At 44.1% G+C, this 21,260-nt stretch overlaps 1 protein-coding gene across 1 annotated transcript in view; it reads right to left on the reverse strand.

Moving 5' to 3' along the window:
• Nucleotides 1-6,256: 6,256 nt before the first annotated feature.
• The window catches only part of LOC147124988 (interleukin-13 receptor subunit alpha-2-like), a 29,875-nt gene continuing 14,871 nt past the window's right edge, over nt 6,257-21,260 (reverse strand). Inside the window, exons 4-9 of the mRNA XM_085995691.1 lie at nt 16,629-16,749; nt 15,795-15,979; nt 13,951-14,096; nt 11,886-12,033; nt 10,243-10,372; nt 6,257-7,098 (exon numbers count right to left, since the gene is read on the reverse strand). Of these exons, the coding sequence (XP_085851817.1) occupies nt 7,020-7,098; nt 10,243-10,372; nt 11,886-12,033; nt 13,951-14,096; nt 15,795-15,979; nt 16,629-16,749 (809 nt within the window). The 3' untranslated portion in view covers nt 6,257-7,019. The remainder of the gene's footprint in view (nt 7,099-10,242; nt 10,373-11,885; nt 12,034-13,950; nt 14,097-15,794; nt 15,980-16,628; nt 16,750-21,260) is intronic.

The following is a 21,260-nucleotide window of genomic DNA, read 5'->3' on the forward strand; positions in this document are numbered from 1 at the left end:
GCCGTGGATGCGCACTCGAAATGGCCTGAGATGATCAAAATGTCCTCCACCACCACGGAGAAAACTATTGCAGTCCGACGGACCATTTTTGCCAGGAACGGCTTGCCAGAGCAGATTTGCTCTGATAACGGACCACAATTTGTGTCCGAAGAGTTTCGAAGATTTATGAAAAGGAATGGGGTAAGGCATTACACATCCGCCCCGTATCATCCAGCCACAAATGGATTGGCTGAGAGGTTCGTACAAACCTTTAAGAAGGCAATAAAGGCTATGTACAATGACAACATTCCGCTGCAGCACAAGGTGGACAATTTCCTGTTCACCTACCGGAATGCGACACATGCAGTCACCAACCAGGCCCCAGCCATGATGTTCTTTAACCGAAGGTTAAGATCTCACCTGGATTTGCTCAGACCAAACGTACGAAGAGATGTTGAGAGTAAGCAATTCCAGCACATCCATGAGAAGCCAACAAGGAGCTTCAATGTAGGGCAACCAGTCTTGGCCCATGACTACCGAACAGAAAAATGGCAGCCAGGAACGATATGCACACGGCAGGGCCCACTAATGTACACAGTGGACGTTGGGGAGAGCATCGTGAGGCGCCATGCTGACCAGATCCTAGAGTCACAGGAACAAGTCAACCCCATGCCTTGCCCATACGTACCTGGTGATGAACCTGACGTACAGGTAGCATCTACCCCAGAAACAGTAGCATCAGAAGCTGATGACCCAACCGACGACAGGGGGCCAGAATCGCCTCCGCACCAAGAGCAAGACACTCGGGAAAGACGCTATCCAGAAAGGATCAGGAAGCCTCCCCAAAGACTGAATTTATAAATAGACTATTTTCAGCTAATGTTGCATGTTAAAAGTGTTAATTGTAATTAGTTTGATATTTAATTGTTAAATGAGTGTTATGGTACTGTTAATGTAAAAGGGGAGGAATTGTAATGTATGTACCTTTAAGGGGAGAACTACTTTTTACAGCTCATGTATACTGTAGTACCGGCAGTAACCACACCTGTATATAAACCCTGAGTAGTGATCTGTACAGTTAGTTCTAGAGTAACCCTCATTCAGTAAACACCTGTTGAATTGTTCCCTGCAGCGTTGTCTGATTATTGAAGGACACAACATTAAGATACGTGGACCTAACAAGTGTCTGCTCAGGTTGCTGCTGATTGTGACCGCGATGCTAGACATGATTCTCTTGTCATAAATCACTTGGTATGACCTTCCAGCGACCAAGTCGTTTTTGGTTAGATTTACCCAGGCTGGGACTTGGTCTCTGCTGCCAAATCAGGACATCCCCGGCCTGATCCAGGGTCTACCAGCCGACTTTGGAACTCCTTTCGGGGTTTAAACAGCTAGAGTACAGTCCCTTACGCAAGGGAGCCGAAGCCCTTGCCTTTGCCAGGCGTCAGGCTGCCAATTTTTGTACTAAGGTGACAGAGGAGAAAGGAGAGTGTTTTTACATAAATTGTAGCGTATTTATTCAAGATATCAAATTATATTACTGTCTGTCTAAAATGAAAAATTTTTGATAATTTTAAAAGATCCACTCCTTAAAGCATGTTAGCTGTTGCTGAAACACACTGGTTGGATGCAAACTCTTATTTATTTTCACCATTAACGCGGCTTAACCTGCAAAAGAATGGTGAGGTGGTTCCTTTCGCGGTGAAACAGGCTCCTGCGCCTGCTTTCACTAACCATAACATTTTCAGCTGTAAGTGCTAGGCAATTGGTGGGCAATTAGCCCAACTCTGCGCCAGCAATTAGTATTTTCCCCGTCGGTGCGGGTCAAGGCGTAACTTGACAGATTGCAAGTTCGGCATTTAGGTGCTATGACGGTGCACTCTCAGAGTACGCCATTATACCCACCACAAAATCTGCCTCAATATACACTGCAGGGAAGAAAATAAAACCAGAGAACAAAATAATCTCTGGATAGATATGGATCAATCGGCTTTCTGCAGTTTTTTTCATTCCAGATGTAAAGAACCAGAACAATGGAACTTTATAGTTTTGGATGAAGCTTTATCAACAACAGAATCCCCCCTTGCCCTTCACAGTTTAATAATTAGAATCATGCAGGTGTACTCTCTGACTAGCTCTGTTCCTATCATGCACATTTTAAAACATGGGAATTCAGGGGAAATTTCAATACCCAGTGAGTGGTTAGAATGTGGAACTTGCTACCATAAGCTGTATTTGAGGTGAATAATATCGATGCATTTAAAGGGAAGCTAGATAAGCACACAAGGGAGAATGAAATAGGAGGACATGTTGATAGGGTTAGGTGAAGAAGAGAGGGAAGAGGCTCGTGTGGAGCATAAACACTGGCATGGACCAGTTGGGCTGAATGGCCTGTTTCTGTGCTGTAAATACTTGGGTTGTTATTCCAATTTGCTTAGAATCATGCAGAATTTACAAACAAATTAACTGGCACACAAGGAAAGTCCCTGGATACCAGTCCCTTGGTCACTATAAATTAGGTCAGTCACAGGGCTAGCGGGAAGAATGCATGGTTAAAACTCGACCAATGACAACAAAGAAATTTGGCATTTATCCCTCCATTATTTTTCCCTATTAGAATAGTGCACTCAAAATTTATTCTCTTACCGCTGCAGTGCTGTGATAGCTGCTACATCTAGCTTGATATATTAGACTGGCCCGTATTTTCCGATTCTTATGGGTGTGTACGAGGTGTGCACGCACCCATAGGGACCTCGGAAGTGCCGGTTTCAGGCATGCGAAGCGCATGCGCTGAAAACCAGCACTTCCGATCTGTCAAGATCATCCGCCTGCCCTGGAGAAGGGCCTCCGCGGGCAGAGAGTTCCGCTTTCTGTACAACCTCCGCTCGCTGAAATCCCTTAAAAATCTTACTGGTAAAAAAAATTCACTCGTTTATAATCTTAAAATATTTTTAGCCCCATGAAATGCTTTAATTTTTTGAATTAAAATATTTAATTTAATGTAATTTTAACTCATTTGAAAAATGTGATTTAAAAAATATTTATTTAATGCTTTGATGTGTTTTTTGAGTGATCACCATTCATACTTTTGACGGGTCTAAGCTGAGAGACCTGTCAAAAGTATGAAGGGGGATTCCCTTTTCCCATTGGCTCCCCATGGCCCACGCGATCCCAGGGACGCTTGCGAAACACGTGCCCCTGGGATACATGGGCCCTGCGCATTTTGTAGTGGAGAGGCCCAGGAGCAGAAATGTCCAGACCTCTGGAGCCCTCAGGTAAGGGCGTAGATTTTTTTCCAGATCGGAGGCCTCCACACGCAGGAAGCCTCCGATCGGAAAATACGGGCCAATATTATATGGTTACATTCAAGTTTTTTGTTGTTGTCTTGTTCTCTATTTGATAACTATTTTATGGAATTCTGTCTCCTTTCCCATTTCTGCATCCAAATAAAACAGACTGAAAATGGTGCTCTTACAAAATATCAGACTTTGCATCATGAGACACAAGATCAAGCTCACAAAGTTCTTATTAATACAATTAGCCGATGTATTGAAGAAATATATTTTAATGGCAAAGCTTTATATCTGAATGGCGGACATATGAAATATTAATTTAAAAAATACAACTTTGCGGTGTCAATTAAGATTACTAAGACTTAGCACATTTATTTTTAAAACATTTTAATGCATTTTAAATGCTTTGGTTGAGACGTTAAACCACAGTCCCATCTGCCTGTTCTGGTCATTCAGGTTGATCCCATGGCACTACTTGAAGAGGAGCATGGAGGTTTCCTGGTGTCCTGTTCAACATTCCTCCATCACCAAAAACATTAACTGGCCATTCGTCTCATTGCTGTTTTGCGAGACCTTGATGTGCACAAAATGACTTCTGCATTTACCCACGTAACAGCAGCAGAATTGAATTCACTCCATGTGAAGCGACTTGAGATGTTTCTGAGAGACCCAATTGGGTGCTAGCCCTTTATTGTTTTTTCTCACTTTGCACTTATACAACACAGATGTTCAGCGCAGTATTGTGACCCTGTTAATTCATGAGGGAGACTGCACCAAATGATTTCACAGGGGGCCAGCAAACCTCCTGGAAGTTTTGGCTGCTAATGTTGGGCACACAAACATTCAGTATCTGAAATGTGTTGTGCGGCAAACTATTAACTCGGTACTACTAAACACAGGAGTTAAAAAATACATATACATAAACTGCATTACGGTGCAATTGTAATAATGGCTATAAAACCATAAACAGGAACCAATGATCATCTTCTTCACCTTTTTCTATTGCTTTTGAGCTATAAGACTTGTTACTCTGTTTACAGCAGAAATGATGTAATATATAAAACAGTAATACACAGTCACGAAAACAGTACTCGGTCTTTTTGAATCATAGATGCATTTCATAAATGACTAGCTAAAACTGCAAATAGTTTTCAAAAACTTAACCACAATTATCTATACATAAAAAAATGATTAAGCGCGTATTTCCTGCTAGTCATATTTCCCATTCAACACACTCATATTTATGTTCCACACTTAAAAAAACACATTTTAAAGAAACAAAGGCTTTGGTTTGATGTTACCTATATTTTTAAAAAACAGCCTGAGCAATTAAACTGACCTCAACCAGTGTTTACTTTATAGTAATAATATTTTGTGTCCTTAAAGCAACACAGCTTCATCTTAGGAGAATAGTGGTACATTCTGCATTATCTATATATATAAATGGATATGTCTGTCTGTCTGTCTCTCTGTCTGTCTCTCTGGCCGGCTATACAATCAAAAGTTATAGAGCGTACCTACACATATGTTATATCAAAAGAAAGCTCATCATTAGGGGACTCCTGTAGGCGTATTTACTTTTTGCTCGGACAAAAATTGTGCCAACAGTCGGACAAAAATTGTGCCGACGGTATCCAAAAAACGTTCAAAATTCCTCTCATTATCCGCTCATTTGCATCGAGTGGGGGCGGGTTCATTGTGTGTGCGGGCGGGCCATCCTACAGTTGAGTGACATGATGATTGACCAATCCTACAGTTCAGTGACCTGATGGTTGACCAATCGGTGAGTGTGTGGGCGGGCCTTATCATTCTGAACCGAGGTGAGTCGCCGCCATCTTGATTCCAAAATTTTCATTTCTTTTTCCCACTTTCTACGTGTTTCTTTTCAAATCTACATTTCCAGCAAAAAAAAAGTTGCTTTTAAAACACAAATTGTTTTTAAAAAAAGTTAATTAATTTGTAAATCTTTTCTCTAACATCTAGAATTTTCCTACCTTTCACCGTTTTTCCAGGCCTGTAAGCCTGGGCCTCTGTTGCCCAGCCACGCCTGAACTAGGCACCTCCCGTCGCGCTCAACAAGCGGCTCGCGATCGCCGCCATCTTTGTGAAGGCTGGAGGGGGCGAGTCTGAGCCGAGCATCACCACCGCCGCCATCTTAGTAAAGGCGGGTGGGGCAGGAGTCAGCGCACGCGACTTGAGTCCGGCTGGGCCTCACGCGATAGGTTGCGCGGCGGCATCTCTCTCTCTGCTCTTGAAGCCGGCTCGGATGGGGGGCGGGGCTTGGGAGATCGGGGTTCGGCAGATCGGGGCTCGCGGGAGGGCGGGGCTCGTGAGATCGGGCCTCGGGAGATCGGGGGGGGGGCCAGCCTCGGGAGATGGGGGTGCGGGGCTCAGGAGATCGGAGATCGGGCCTCGGGAGATCGGCGCTCGGGAGATCGGGGGGCGGGGCTCGGGAGATCGGGCCTCGTGAGATCGGGCCTCGGGAGGGCAGGGGGCGGGCCTCAGGAGGGTGGGGGGTGGGGGCTCAGGACATCGGGGGCAGGGCTCGGGAGATCGGGGGCGGGGCTCGGGGACTCCCCCCCTCCTTCCCCCCTCTCCCCCTCCTTCCCCCTTCCCCCCCATCGTTGGCAGAGGGGAGAGGGTCTGCTGGCTTCCCCATCCCTTTCTCCCCCCTCCTTCCCCCACCTCCCCCCCTCCTCTCCCCCTCCCCTCCCCCCTCTCCCCTCCCCTCCCCTCCCTTCCTCCTCCCCCCTTCCTCCCCCCTCCCCCTCCCCCCCTTCCTCCCCCCTCCCTCCCCCCTCCCCTTCCTCCCCCCTCCTCCTCCCCTTCCTCCCCCTCCTCCTCCCCCCTCCTCCCCTCCTCCTTTCCCCCCCTCCTTCCCCCCTCCCTTCCCCCCTCCCCTCCCCTTCCCCCCCTTCCCCCCCTTCCCCCCCAGTCGCGTTCTCTCTTCCCCCCAGTCGTGCTCTCTCTCCCCCCCAGTCGCTCTCTCTCTCTCTCTCTTCCAACAACAACATGCCATCAAAAATCCCTCGGCACCGCCGGGCTCTTCAGCTAGTATTGTATAAAATGATTCTTCTCAAAGAACATACCATCTGACTTATGACCAATATGGAAGATTGTGGTTATATACTTAAAAACATTCTTGGATGTAGCGCATCCTTCAGACATCACATTTTGTATAAAACACCAAAAAGATTCTTTTCAAAAAACAAAAACACAGAAAGAAACCCATTTGTTTTCTGACCTTGAGATAGTCTAGCACTCAACTTCCAATAACAAGATCAATTAGCTTCTAAATGACCTCACGATGTGCCCATTAAGACTACTTCGCCAATGGAGGACCTTAAAGAGACATCCTAGGATAAACACAGGTCATTCTTAGGAGCTGACCACTCCATGCATCATGTGGGGCAGGCTTGATGGACCAGCTGGTCTCTTCCTACCCATCATTTTTGTATGTTTATAACTGTGGTCAACAACTCAAACTATTCAAGAGCAATGGAATGTGAGCTGCACTAGTTTGTGTTCTAATTGGTTGAAGTAAAAAAAAATGGCTGCAGTATTCGCTCCTTGGAATATTCTCCCAATACTTGCAGGATGTGCCTGATAACATTTAAGGAGTTACTGAATTTTCATAGGCTGTTTGAATAAGTGAAAATGCAAGTTAAAAAAGGTATACATTTACTATGCAGTGATTGAGAACTATCAGTATTCAGCAATACTCATTCAGAAAGTATGAGCAATGCTTTAACAGTTAATGCTGCTGCTTTTTTCGATGTTCTTGGTGTAGTCATTGAGCAATATGTTATGCTTCTTTGAAATTGATCTGAGAGAGAAAAATAAAATAATCAAGCATCAGCAAAGTAGTAATTAGCACAAATGGTACAGCACTTTGAACGAGAGTTGCCTTCGATGTTAAGTTGGCATATTCGGATGGCTGGGCCTACATGTAGTTTTCTTTGGTCCTGGAGGGGACCGTTCGATTTGCTTGGTTTGCTACTGCTAGTTGTGATCTAAGATCACGTAACAGGATGGGCCGCGAAAAGGCTGTCATCATCCGCTAGGAGGAGCCTTGTGGAGAAGACTAATTTCACTGGAAAACATGGGCCCTGCTCCGTCAACCTGGCGGGGCAAACCCCACCTATAAACACAGGACGACCATCAGAGCGGACGCCATTGCATTCCACTTGATACAAACATCAGAGGCTCTGGTGGACAAAGTATTTCAACACCAGGTGAAGCGGCAGCTTTCAACAAACTTGATGGCGGCACCAAGATCGTCAACTATGTCTGATCTATTCACCTTGGATGAAGTAAACACAGCCCTGTCGACAACCAAATCTGGAAAAGCTGCTGGTCCAGATGGTGTTTACCCAGAATTCTTAAAAGCACTGGGACCCAAAGCGAAGTGATGGTTGACCTCCTTCTTCTCTGAGGTACTAGCAACTGGTAAAATTCCACCTATTTGGAGGGAGACTAAAATAATTGCCCTCCTGAAGCAGGGGAAGAATGCTTGTGAAGCCTTCAGCTACCACCTGATCTCCTTACTTTGCACTTGCTATAAAGTGCTGGAGAGGCTACTGCTCCACAAACTCGCCCCCATCATCAAGCCAACCATCCCTAAGGAGCAAGCAGGCATCCGGAGCAGCCGTAACTGCTGCGACCAAGTGGTAGCTTTAACAACGCACATCAAAGCAGGTTTCCAGCGCCAGCTCAAGACCGCGGTAGCACTCGTGGACCTGTCAGTGGTGTATGACAGTATGGAAGCATGGACTGCTTTTCAAGCTCTTCACCATTTTACCCTGCAGAACAATGATCCATCTTCTCAACTCCATGTTTAGCAACCGTTGCTTTCGTGTGTACTCTGGCACCCAAAAGAGCAGATATAGGACGTTGAACAACGGACTCCCACAGGGTTCTGTCCTGGCACCCATGCTATTCAACGTTTACACCAGTGACCTGCCCAAAACAGAGTTCCGCAAATTCGTATACGCTGATGACATTGCCTTGGCCACGCAAAACATGTATCTGTCCATCACCGAGGACACCCTGACCAGTGATTTACAGAGGATGGAGGCCAACTTCTGCCAATGGTGACTTCGGCCAAACCCGCAAAAGACTGTCACCTCGACATTCCACCTCAACACCCATCAAGCAAACCAAGCTTTGTAAGTCTCCTTTTGCGGCGCAGCGGTAAACCATGCCAAAAAACCCTCCTATTTAGGAGTCACGCTTGATCACACCCTGACATATAGACAATATCTCTAGAACCTTGGGAAGAATCTAAAGAGTAGGGTCAACTTGATCCAGAAACTTGCCGGATTCACATGGGGAGCAGATGCTCAAACCCTCCGTACAACAGCACTCGCTCTGGTGTACTCTACAGCGGAGTACTGCTCTCTGGCATGACTATCGAGTCCGCATGTCAAATCCGTTGATGTCCAGCTGAATTCTACTATGAGGCTTTTATTGACACCAACATCTTGGCTGCCTGTGCTTGCAAACCTCGCACCACCACACCTACACCGCAAATATGCAGTCTCCAGAGATTACAACCACTACACCAGCAAAGACATGCCGATCCAGGCCACCTTGAACAACCTACCATCAACCTATTTCAACACTAGAAGGCCATTTTGGACCGTCACCGAAGCCTTTCAGCAATCTCCCCTCAGCCTTGATGACCGATGGCGAAATGCTTGACATACAGAATGGATTCCTTATAGAGGACCCCACAGTACAACCTAAAGGATCAAACCTTCCTTGCAAACAGTGGACAACCATCAGCCGCCTCAGAACCGGTCATGGTAGATGTTGCCACCTTCTCCATAGATGGAAGATTAAAGTATCCCCATCATGCGACTGTGGCGCTCCTAAACAGACCCTGGAGCACATCATTGAGCACTGCCCTCAGAGGAAATTCGCAGGCAACATACAAGATATTCAATAGTAAAATACTGCAGATACTGGAAATCCGAAATAACAACAGAAAATGCTGGAAAAACTCAGCAGGCCAGGCAGCATCCGTGGAGAGAGAAACAGAGTTAACGTTTCAGGTCAAAGACCTTTCATCAGAACTGGAAAAAAAGCAGGAAATGGAAAGCAGGTTTAGGGGCTGGGAAAAGGGGGAGGGGATGGAAGAACAAAAGGGAAGGTCAGTGATAGGATAGAAAGCAGGAGAGATTAAGAGACATTGAGAGACATTAAGAGATATTCAAGGCAAGAGGAGGTGGTAATGGGACACGTTAAGAAACAAAGGATGGCTCTAGATGAAGTGTGAATTGCGCTGGCAGAATGAAGGACAGCTGCCATGTGGGAGGGAAGAAAAAAAGGCCAAACAAAAAGTGTGGATTAAAAAAAAAGGAAATATATATATGTGATAGGGGCCGAAGTTATGATCTGAAATTGTTGAACTCTATGTTACAAGATATTCACCCTGTTACACCGGAAGCTTTGACCTGGATATCTGACTTAGGTATTGACATTTGATTTGCTTTGCTACTACCATACGAAAGAAGAAGTAGTACTGCACTTCAATATGAAATGACTTAAACAGGATACACATCAGAGGTGTTCAAGTCATTTTGTGGTCAAGCATGATACCAATCTTTACTAGAATCAATGTGCTTATGAGATAATCACTTTGAATACATGACCTTCCCATTTCATGGTTTATTAGTTCTGCTTCCAGTAACTGACTGGAATTTGGTTATATGTGACACATTACAGCAGCAAAAAATATAATTAAATCACGTAGATATCTAAAAAAAACAAGTAGCTGTGCAGTGGGACAGCAATGATAATGAATATTAAAATTTATGATATTGCTAGCTTCTGAGATGATTATTGTAGAAATAAGTACATTTTACCATATTTTTGAACTCTTAAGGGTGATATTTTAAAAAGCATAACTAATTTGCTGTAAAACAGTAGGCACAGGCCATATTGCCATCGTATTAAACACTCTTACCTTTTCCATCTGATCCAGCAGTAGAGAGTACTCATACATAGTACCAACGTGAGTGATGCTAAAGTTATGAGGACAATCAGTTCTGCCAAGAAGTTAAGTTTGATGATCACATCTCCTCTGTCTGGACGTTCTGCAAGTTCAGAGGTCAAGCATCAGCTCTGTTTCATTTAACACAAGTCACAAGCAGCAGTTCTGACGAAGGGTCAGCGACCTGAAATGTTAACTATTTTTCTCTCTACAGATGCTGCCTGACCTGCTGAGTATTTCCAGCATTTTCTGTTTTTATTTCAGATTTCCTGTGCCATTTTACCACCAGTCTGCATTACTTATATAACCACCCTCTAAGTCCAAAGAACGCTCGATAAGTGTTGCCACCACCATTGTCTGCCTTCCTAAGATTAAGCCACCTGGCCAGTACAGAGAAACTGCAAATGGCTCATTAAATCAGTAATGGTTCCTCTGTCCAAACGTTTTTCCCACAATCTGAACTGTCAACAGCAAAAATATTTTGCCTCAATGGGTTTTAATTTAAAAACAATAAAGGGAAGAGACCTTCACATCTCCAAAGGGTTTGGACTTGAATCATTTTTGTACATTAGCCAGTGAATATAAAGTGATACAGTAATTTTATAGTTTGTTAAATTTGATTAAGGTATCCTTTCCCCCTAAGAATGCAATGATCTTCTTAGTATAATTTGAAATCACTGAAATAGTGGGGAAAATAGATAATTTCATATATTGAAATGAAAAGCTATTTTCTGCTGGAGTTCTTCATGTAACTGAAGTTATTACACAAGGATCTCTCTTAGTCTGGGAATTTAACATTTCCTAATTTCACAGTAACAATAACATAGCTTTCTAAATGAAGACACTACTCTCATCAATAAGTCAAGCAGTCAGAATGCTGACATCCTAGGCAGCAAGTCCCATGATTGCCACCTGGCCTATTTACATCGAAGCAGTCTTGTTCCCGGTGAATTTAAATATATTCTGACACTTTTGATAATTTAGTCCAATATCAGAATGCATTGCTGAAGAAACAAGTCAAATTAACCCAAGAATGTTATACTGGTACTGCAATGTAATATTTTATACTTAAGTGACAGCTGTGGCTCAGTTGGTCGCACTCTTGTCTCTGAGTCAGAAGGTTGTGGGTTCAAGTCCCAGAGACTTGAGCAGTACTGAGGGAGAGCTGCACTGTCGGAGGTGCCGTCTTTCGGATGAGATGTTAAACGTTAAACTGCTCTCTCAGGTGGATGTAAAAGATCTCATGGCACCATTTCAAGTTCTCCCTGGTGCCCTGGCCAATATCTGTCCCTCAGTCAACATCACAAAAACAGATTATCTGGTCTTTATCACATTGCTGTTTGTGGGAACTTGTTGTGTGCAAATTGGCTGGTGTGTTTGCTACATTACAACAGTGACTACACTTCAAAATTAACTAATTGGCTGTAAAGTGCTTTGTGGTGTCCTGAGGTCATGAAAGATGCTATATAAATGCAAGCCTTTCTTTATATAAACTAAATATGCAAAAAAAAATTAAAACTGTAAAGGTTTGTATTAATTTTTGTACAGTGTATTTATCGCAGAATTGTCACAAACATTTCTCATGCTAGACTCAAATTTTTGAGGAGCAGACATACCTGGCAAGCATTGGACAGAGCTCCAATCACTCCAAAAGCTATCATCAGCACAAAACATATTAACAGCGGCTCTCAAACGGACACAGTACATAGGTTTCACTGTCAGATTCAGAAAAGTAGAGGTGGCTCCCTCAGGAATTACTTTAGACTGCAAACAAAACACAGTTTAACAAAAAAGAAACTTCCAAGAATAGGAATTGCAGTATACAATTTAGAATCTTTCCAAGAACTTGTGGCAAAGTTATATTGCTACTTGTACATCTAGTGTGGAGATAAGTGAAGCACAATAAACTGATGCTATATTCCTGATCTGACAAAGGGTTTACAACTGAAATGTTAACCTGGCTTTTCCTTTCATAGGTTCTGGTGGATGTGTTGTGTATTTCCAGCAGTTTCTGTTTTTATTTTGTATTTACAGCATTACTGTTGATATTTATTAGATCGCCGGCAAAATGGCCACACCAGAAAACCGAATGTGTTCAAATGGTGATAACTTGATAACTGACAGCACCTTCCAGGACTTTAGAAAGCACCAATGCTAGCGCAATAGGCATTTCAGGGCAAGAGGAATGACCATTCTTAGGGATAGGGTGAACATTTCTAAAGAGAAGGAAAGGTGGAGAGGGAAGCAAGAAATATTGAAATGATACACAGGATGAGGTTAAATTAGGAGGCACACATCTTGAGGGTGATGCAAGGGAAACTTGTGGATCTTACTGGTGTCCAAAATGTAGAGCAACCAACAGAGCTAGTAGAGATGGAACTGAATATTGGGCAGAATGTTGGAACAGAATGTAGCAATGCAACAATCTTTTTCTCTTGCCAATTTTCTCCATCCCTTCCTCAAGGTTGATTGGGATTGGTCTAGTTCCATGGGTGCCATTTACCCTCCAGTAAATCACCCAAGTGGTCATTCTTCATGTGTGAGTCTTGACAAGCAACCAGTTCAGTCCTGGGGATATCATAGCTGAGCCCAGTCTCATCTTCATCTGATGTCTACAGGTGCACTGTCAGCATGCAAGCAACCAGAAGTGGGAACCCTAACTGATTTCCCTCTCCATAAACCAAGGGCACTGTGGTCAATTGAAGGGCACTTAGCACCATACCAGCTAACTTAATACAAATCAAGGATTGAACATGGACTCAATCACAGTGGAAACAAAGCAGAAAAGTGCACCAAAAAGATCAACTTTCTCAAAGAGAACATAACAGCTGAACCATTAGGGCAGGTGATGGATGGATTCATATAATCCAAGGGATAGCTTTGGCCAGGGACCAGAATGACCAGCTGCTAGAGGAGCAAGACAACAGCAATTGACACTTCTGTTCAATACAATTGCGAGCTGCAGTAGTGGATTTACAGAAGTTGGGAGTAGAGATGATATTGGCTCAGAATGCTTCACATTAATCAAGATGTCAGATGGAATGGCAGAATTTTTACTAGAGAAGAATGCCACACGAACCAAGATACAGTATCAGATCTGATGGGAGGGGAAGTGTGAGCTATGAAACCTTTCATTCCAACTAAAATAGCTTCACTGCCACACAGAGAATAATCAGAAGAGTGAAAGCAGCAGATGGGCCAGGGAGCAGCAAAAAATTCTTGAACATCTTTCCAGTGGCTAAGTGATTGGAGCAAATTTTGCAAGGTAATGCTAGATAAGTACATGAGGGAGAAAGGAATACAAGGATATGCTGATAGGGTGAAGTGTGGAGGGGTGGGAGGAGGCTGGTGTGGCGCATAAACGCCACCATAGACCAGTTGTGCCAAAAGGCTTGTTTCTGTGCTGTACATTTTATGTAAGTTGAGGCCTTTGGTCCAGTCTTGGTTGATGGGAGTGCCGATTGAAGAATCAGGGCACAAAGGTCAGTTTACCAGATTCACGATCATAATGATTGGGAGACTGGGGGCAATGGATCTCACACCTCATTCTTTGATCCATGCACACACTGGGTGAGACTTTATCACCAAAAGCCTTGCCTCAGAATATCTAACTTATTGTGTCAAGCAAGAAGGGACTGTACAGAGTTTTATGCCATTTGTTCAGGTGATTAATTTACCTACCTCCCAGTCAGAGTCTTTTCCTCGGAATTGAACTTCATATTCCAGACACTGAGGCTTGATTTTGCCAGCAGGCGGCTCCCATTGGACATAAATGGTATCTGTTCTTGATAAGGTCAAGTTGACCTCGTCTGGAGCTGCTGCCTTAACTGAAAATGCAACAATTGTACTTCATGAGTACAACCACAAGCGTCTATTCAATGCAAGTTAAACATCTATGAGGCCATTCAATATGACTGAATAAAGTTTGATGATGTTAAATTACATTCATTTAGTATTTAGCTTGTAGGAATCCTCACCCTCCCAACAGAACTTATTGACCCAGTATAACGTACCTGCAGTTCTGTGAGGAGCAGTGCATAAGGAAGCTGCGCTTCTTTAGGGAAGCTGTCACCTCCTGCAACAAGACCTACAACCAGCTGCCACAGCTAGCACAGTATTGCATGTTGTAGTCAAGGTCAAGATAGCTCCCAACTGTGCCTCCGGCTCCTTTCAGGCTTAGTAACATCCATAAGTCTGCAGTCCATGCTTGCACTAAGCAGGTGACTGATGCCATGTTTGCCAGGGCAAACACTTTCATCACTTTTTCTGTGGACAAACGGAAGCAGCAGGATAGGGCTCTGGGGTTCTCACAGATTACAGGCTTCCCCCAAGCCCAAGGCCTCATTGACTATTCCCATGTCATCCTCACACAATCCCACTGCCTTCATGAATTGCAAGAGCTTCCACTCAATTAATGTGCAACTGGTGTGTGCCTGCTTTACTGGCAGCTGTCACAATGCTTTTACCTTGTGCTAAACCTCCATCTCCCCACTCTTTACCCCTGTACACTTGGCTTATGATTTCTCCCAGAAACCAATGCTCGGTGGCCGAACTACAATAAGATCCACGGCTCATCTACAACCCTCACCGAACAGGCCTTTGGAGTCCTCAAGCAATGATTTCTCTACAGTCTGGTTGCTTCCTGCAATACAGCCATTGTGATTGGAGGAGACTCATGGGAAGCAGTTTGAACAATGCACCTCCCTTTAAGGGGCAGCCGTCCTCCACCAGATTTCTCCTACTCTCAATTGGCGAGCTGCCTTTAAGGAGCACAATTAGAGTGGGCAGCTCGCCTTTTCAATGTTAATGAAATCCAACCACAAAAATCAATTAGGCCTCCCTTTGAATTCATCAAGCAGGTAGAACAGACACTCACCCACATTCACCCAATATACGTCTGAAACGAAAATTACCCCCTACTTCTATAAATAATTATTGTTTTGGAGTTCCTGGTGTAAACAAGAGAGAACATCGATGTGATAAGCACCCCCTTTGCAACTAGAAGTGTTGGCTGAGGGATGAACGTTGGCCAGGACACCAGGAGAACTCTCTACTCCTCTTCAAGTAGTGCTTGGGTGACCTGCTGCAGATGGGAAATGCACTATTCGTAAAGTTTTTTCCAATATTAATGTAGATACATTTACATAATTTTCTGTAAAAAAAACCAATTTGGTTGCCCCAAAGATAAAGTGAGTAAATGCAGCACTTATATGTTGTACAGACCAGGAAAATTCTACGTTCATTTGCTGGTTCACACCAAGTTAGCTGATCTCACCCAGGGTGCCAGCTAAGGTTCAATAACTGGGTTTAGCAGCCCTGCACTAGGTCAAATCTCTCTGGATCAGTGTCAAATGATCCTTGAAATCATACATGAAGACATATGAGATGAGGCATAAGTGGTTATTTGGGTGTGGTGCTTAAGGCTTGTTTATACTTGCAGAAATGCAATCAGCATGAATCACTGCCTTCAAGATAGCAAATTGAAAAATAAAATGCTTTCATTAAAAGGTATAAGCTCATCTTACCTAGATCCTGAAGCTGTAACGTGTAGTATGCTGATCTCACCGGCCCCATTTCTGAGGAACCATTTATGTAGATGTTGAAATCACTGAACTCGATGAGGTTGTCACTGTGAAAATGGCAGCCAACACTACGCCCCTGATTTTTAATGTAACTATTACACTCCACTGCTTGCTCTAGCTCTTTATGCCTGTTAATATTGAAAAGTTTATTACTTACAGTAGAGTTCACTGCAATATAACAGTATACAATAATCCTACTAGTTTCCATGTGCACTATTTTCTGGCAAGCAGGCCTTTCTATAAAAATTTAAAATGGTAATTTTAATTCAAAACAGTGAGCTGCTTCCATATTTTGATTCTGTTGCATACATTTTTAATTAATCATTTCTGTTTGGCAATTTTAGCGGTGATCTACTAAGTACTGTGTACGTTCCTTCGGTTTTCTCAAATTGGCACATTAAACATCAACCAGACCACCCTTTCTAAAACAAAAGATGTTGCACCACTGAATTTGTTCATATTAGGTGAATAGTTAAAAATGTCCTTTTAATTTTAAAGTGGCTATTTTTAAATTGGTATATATTTTCTTATATTCCCCACAGCAACACAGGGGGAGCACTTTAACTCGCAAGATGTTGTCTCAGACACACTTCCTCTTTAATTATAAATGTCCATTGATATAATATAAGGTTAACAATATGGATTATATTTCATTTGGTATATTAATAAATGGAGTAATTCTGTGTTCCTTTTTGATGCCTGTGACATCTTGTGTCAGTATACTTCCCTTTACATGACGCTACTGTTTTATTGAGCTGTCAGTGTTGTCGTACATACCAATAATAGAGTGCGTAATTGACATCATGTGGACCACGAGTTCCATTCTGCCATATACAGTCCATATATTCCTGGTTGTAAAATATGCATTGTAACTCCCTAACTTTGGAGTCTGCATGTCCTTTGAGGAAAGAGAAAACATTATTCGCTATATCTAGCATGCAAAGGTATGCATTGACAGGGGAATTAAAAACAGTTCATTATTCTCTTTGAAATATGCCCAAGTGGCTCGCTACATTCTATTCACAGTATTAAGCTGCCTGGTAGATATAATAAGAGTTCACCCTCCTCCACATGGCTGAGCTTGTTCTCACATTGAACACAACTTATTTGAGTTAATTCACTTCCTCCAAATTAAAGGTGTTGCTATGGGAACCCGCATGGATCCTAGCTATGCCTGCCTTTTTGTGGGATATGTGAAATATTCTTTGACCAGTCCTACTTAGGTCCCTTCCCTCACCTCGCTCTCGCCCTTAACTAGAAAATTTCATTCACTTTGCTTCCAATTTCCACCCTGTCCTCACCTTCACATGGTCCATCTCCGACTCTTCTGTTTCCATTTCTGGGGATAGGCTATCGACAAACATCCACTATAAGTCCACTGACTCCCACAGCTACCTGGACTACACTTCCTCCCACCCATCTTCCTGCAAGGACTCGATTCCACTCTCCCAGTTTCTTTGTCTCCGTCGCATCTGTTCCAACAATGCCATCTTCCATACTAGTGCTTCCAACCTGTCTTCCTTTTTCCTCAACCGAGGATTCCCTCAACTGTGTCCGTTCCATTTCCCACACTTTTGCTCTAATCCCTTCCCCTCCCTCCCAGAACCACGATAGGGTTCCCCTTGTCCTCACCTTCCACCCCACCAGCCTCCACATTCAACAGGTCATCCTCCACCATTTCTGCCACCTCCAGCGTGATCCCACTGCCAAACACATCTTCCCCTCACTTCCCCTTTCAGCATTCTGAAGGGACCGCTCCCTCCGCAACACCCTGGTCTACTCCTCAATCACCCCAATGCCTCTTCCCCTTCCCATAACACCCTTCCCGTGCAAGCGCAGGAGATGCAACACCTGCCCTTTTACATCCTCCCTTCCCACTGTCCAGAGCCCCAAACACTCCTTCCAGGTAAAACAGCGATTTATTTGTACTTCTTGCAATTTAGTATACTGTATTCACTGCTCACGATGCGGTCTCCTCTACACTGGGGAGACCAAACACAGAATGGGTGACCGTTCTGCGAAACACCTCCATTCAGTCCGTAAGTGTGACCCCGAGCTTCCGATCGCCTGTCACTTTAATTCTCCACTTCGCTCCCACTCTGACCTCTCTGTCCTTGGCCTCTTACACTGTTCCAATGAAGCTCAACACAAGCTTGAGGAACAGCACCTCATCTTTCAATTAGGCACTTTACAGCCCTCTGGACTCAACATCAAGTTCAACAATTTCAGACCATAACCTCTGCCCCTATTTTTTTTTTTAACATGGCTGCTGTTGATGATTCTGCCATTCCCAGTTACACCTCTTCTAGACTCATCTATTGGTGAATGGTTGTTTATCGGACGGGAGGAAGGTATACAGTGGTGGTCCCCAGGGGTCGGTGCTAGGACCACTGCTTTTCTCGATATATATTAATGACTTGGACTTGGGTATAGAGGGCACAATTTCTGAATTTGCAGATGAGACACAACTTGGAAGTATAGTCAGCAGTGAGGAGGATAGTGATAGACTTCAAGAGGACATGAACAGGCTGGTGGAATGGGCGGACACGTATCAGATGAAATTTAATGCAGGAAGGTGCAAAGTGATACATTTTGGTAGGAAGAACAAGGAGAGGCAATTTAAACTAAAGGGTACAATTCTAAAGGGGGTGTATGAACAGAGACTGGGAGTATATGTGCACAAATTGTTGAAGGTGACAGGGCAGGTTGAGAACGTGGTTAAAAAAGCATACGGGATCCTGGGCTTTATAAATAGGGGCATGGAGTACAAAATCAAGAAAGTAATTATGAACTTTTATGAAACACTGGTTCGGCCTCAACTGGAGTATTGTGTCCAATTCTGGGCACCGCACCTTAGGAAGGATGTGAAGGCTTTAGAGAGGGTGCAGAGAAGTTTTACAAGAATGGTTCCAGGGATGAGGGACTTCAGTTACGTGGATAGACTGGAAAAGCTGGGGTTGTTCTCCTTAGAGCAGAGAAGGTTGAGAGGACATTTGATAAAGGTGTTCAAAATCAAGGGGGCTCTCGACAGAGAGAAACTGTTCCCATTGCCGGAAGGGTCGAGAACCAGAGGACACAGATTTAAGGTGATTGACAAAAGAACCAAAGGCAACATGAGGGGAAACTTTTTTATGCAGCGACTGGTTAGGATCTGGAATGCACTGCCTGAAAAAATGGAGGCAGATTCAATCATGGCTTTTAAAAGGGAATTAGAGAAGGAAAATTTTTTGCAGGGCTACAGGGAAAGGACAGGTGAGTGGGACTAGCTGAAGTGCTCTTGCAGAGAGCCGGCATGGGCTTGACGGGCCGAATGGCCTCCTTCTGTGCTGTAACCATTCTATGATTCTATTCTATGATTCTTTACTTGTCCCATTACCATCTCCTTTTGCTTTGTACTATCATCCCTTTTGTCATTTAACCTCTCCTGCGTTCCATCCTATCACAGACCTTCCTTTTTGTTCTTCCCTCCCCTCCACCCTCTCCCTGCCCCTGCACTTGCTTAAAAATCTGTTACATCTCTAACTTTTTCCAGTTCTGACGAAAGGTCATCGACCTGAAACGTTAACTCTGTTTCTTTTTCCACAGATGCTGCCTGACCAGCTGAGTATTTCCAGCATTTTCTGTTTTTATACTATATAATAGGATGTGCATTCTAAACAGTCTGGTTTCATTGGCTTTACTCAGTATGTCTATGGAAGCAGCAAGCAGAAATGAATGAAAGAAAGAACAACTGCATTTATACAGCGCCTTCATGACCTCAGGGCGCCCCAAAGCACTTTACAGCCAACAAAGTGCTTTTGAAGTGTAGTCACTGTTGTAATGTAGGAAACACGGTAGCCAATTTGCACACAGCAAGGTCTCACAATGAAATAAATGACCAGATAATCTGTTTTACTGGTGTTAGTTGAGGGATAAGTACCAGTTAGGGCACTGGGAGAACTCTCCTGCTCTTTTTGGAATATGGCCATAGGATCTTTTACATGCACCAGAGAGGGCAGATGGGGCCTCGGTTTAATGTCTCATCTAACAGACGGCACATCAGACAGTGGAACTTGGCCTCAGTACTGCACTGAAATGTCAGCCTGCATTATGCGTTCAAATTTCTGGAGTGGGACTTGAACCCCCAACCTTCTGACTCAGGCGAGACTGCAACCACTGAGTCAAGACTGACACCTTAAAGAATCACTTACTCCAAGGCATTCTGTGAGGGCAAGAAATTAAGAAAACAGGAAGTTAACTAGTGTTGCTTTTGATGAACCTTAGACAAGCAAAGAAGAGAACTAGGAGGGCCAGGATAGATAATATAGTAAAAAGCCTTGTTTCCCCATGACCAACCAAGTCTATAAACTTCTATTCCCTGCTCACTCCACCCTCATTTCAAACACTCAGAGCTGGATTTTACCATAGATCTGGAGGTCGAGGTGGGACTGCTGGTTTTCAGATTTCAGTCCCGCCCCCAGCGACGTCTGACGAACAGACACTATTTTGCCATGATTGGTCTTGTTAAGCCCGCCCTGCAGGCTTGCTGGCCAATTAAGGGAAAGCTGGTGTCAGATGATGTCAGTGCATGATGCTTCATCTGCCGGTTTTGTTAAAGTGACAGGCACCATAATTTTTTGACAGATGAATTGTCAGTGTTTGACAGCATTGAGGTGCTGTCAAACACTGACAATCAATGTCCAAAGGTGAGCCCTTGCAACCAGGCTCTCCAATGACTCTCTCCTTAGCAGAAAACAGATGGCAGCTGCATGTGAGATTGCAGAAACCATCTGTCAATTCTCCTGATAAGATGAGGCTTCACAGAAACATCAAATCTTGTCATCTGCAGATACATATAAACAGAATAAAAATATTTCTCACTACATTCTCTCACCTGTCATATTTACTTGTGCACAATTGCACCCATCACACTACCTCTGCAGCTGTCATTTGCACACTTACGCTGCAGCAGACCCACAGCTCGCCTCGCTGACCCGGGTGTGGAGTTTCCCACCGTCAGGAAGCCCACATCAGCAGGCAGAAAATGGGGAAAAGCCTCTAAACTGCCTGTTAACTACCTGTTGACAGGCAGTTAATTGGCTCTAATCCACTTCCTGCTGCTAGGAGATGGGTCCCTGCGCGAGTCGGGGACCCGCGTCCTGGGAAGATGGTTCGGAGGTGGGTTGGGAGCGGGGTTGGGACCCGCTCCCAATTTTTTCCATTTTCCCAGCAGTCCCGTCTTCAAATCCACCTCCTCAGGGCTGGGAAAATTCCCCCCTAAGTGTGAGGAGCTCATGATTTCTTTGAGACCAAGATCAAGGCCATCCATGCACCTGCCCCTGCTGTACTTCTCCCCTTCCTCTCCACTCAGGTCCCAGCTCCACTGAACTCGAGCCCTCTTCTGTCTTTCTGCAGTTTCTCCCACTTCCC

Source organism: Somniosus microcephalus, chromosome 1 (genome assembly GCF_052327205.1).
Source record: "Somniosus microcephalus isolate GS21.2 chromosome 1, FLI_Smic_1.0, whole genome shotgun sequence".
Classification (NCBI taxonomy): domain Eukaryota; kingdom Metazoa; phylum Chordata; class Chondrichthyes; order Squaliformes; family Somniosidae; genus Somniosus; species Somniosus microcephalus.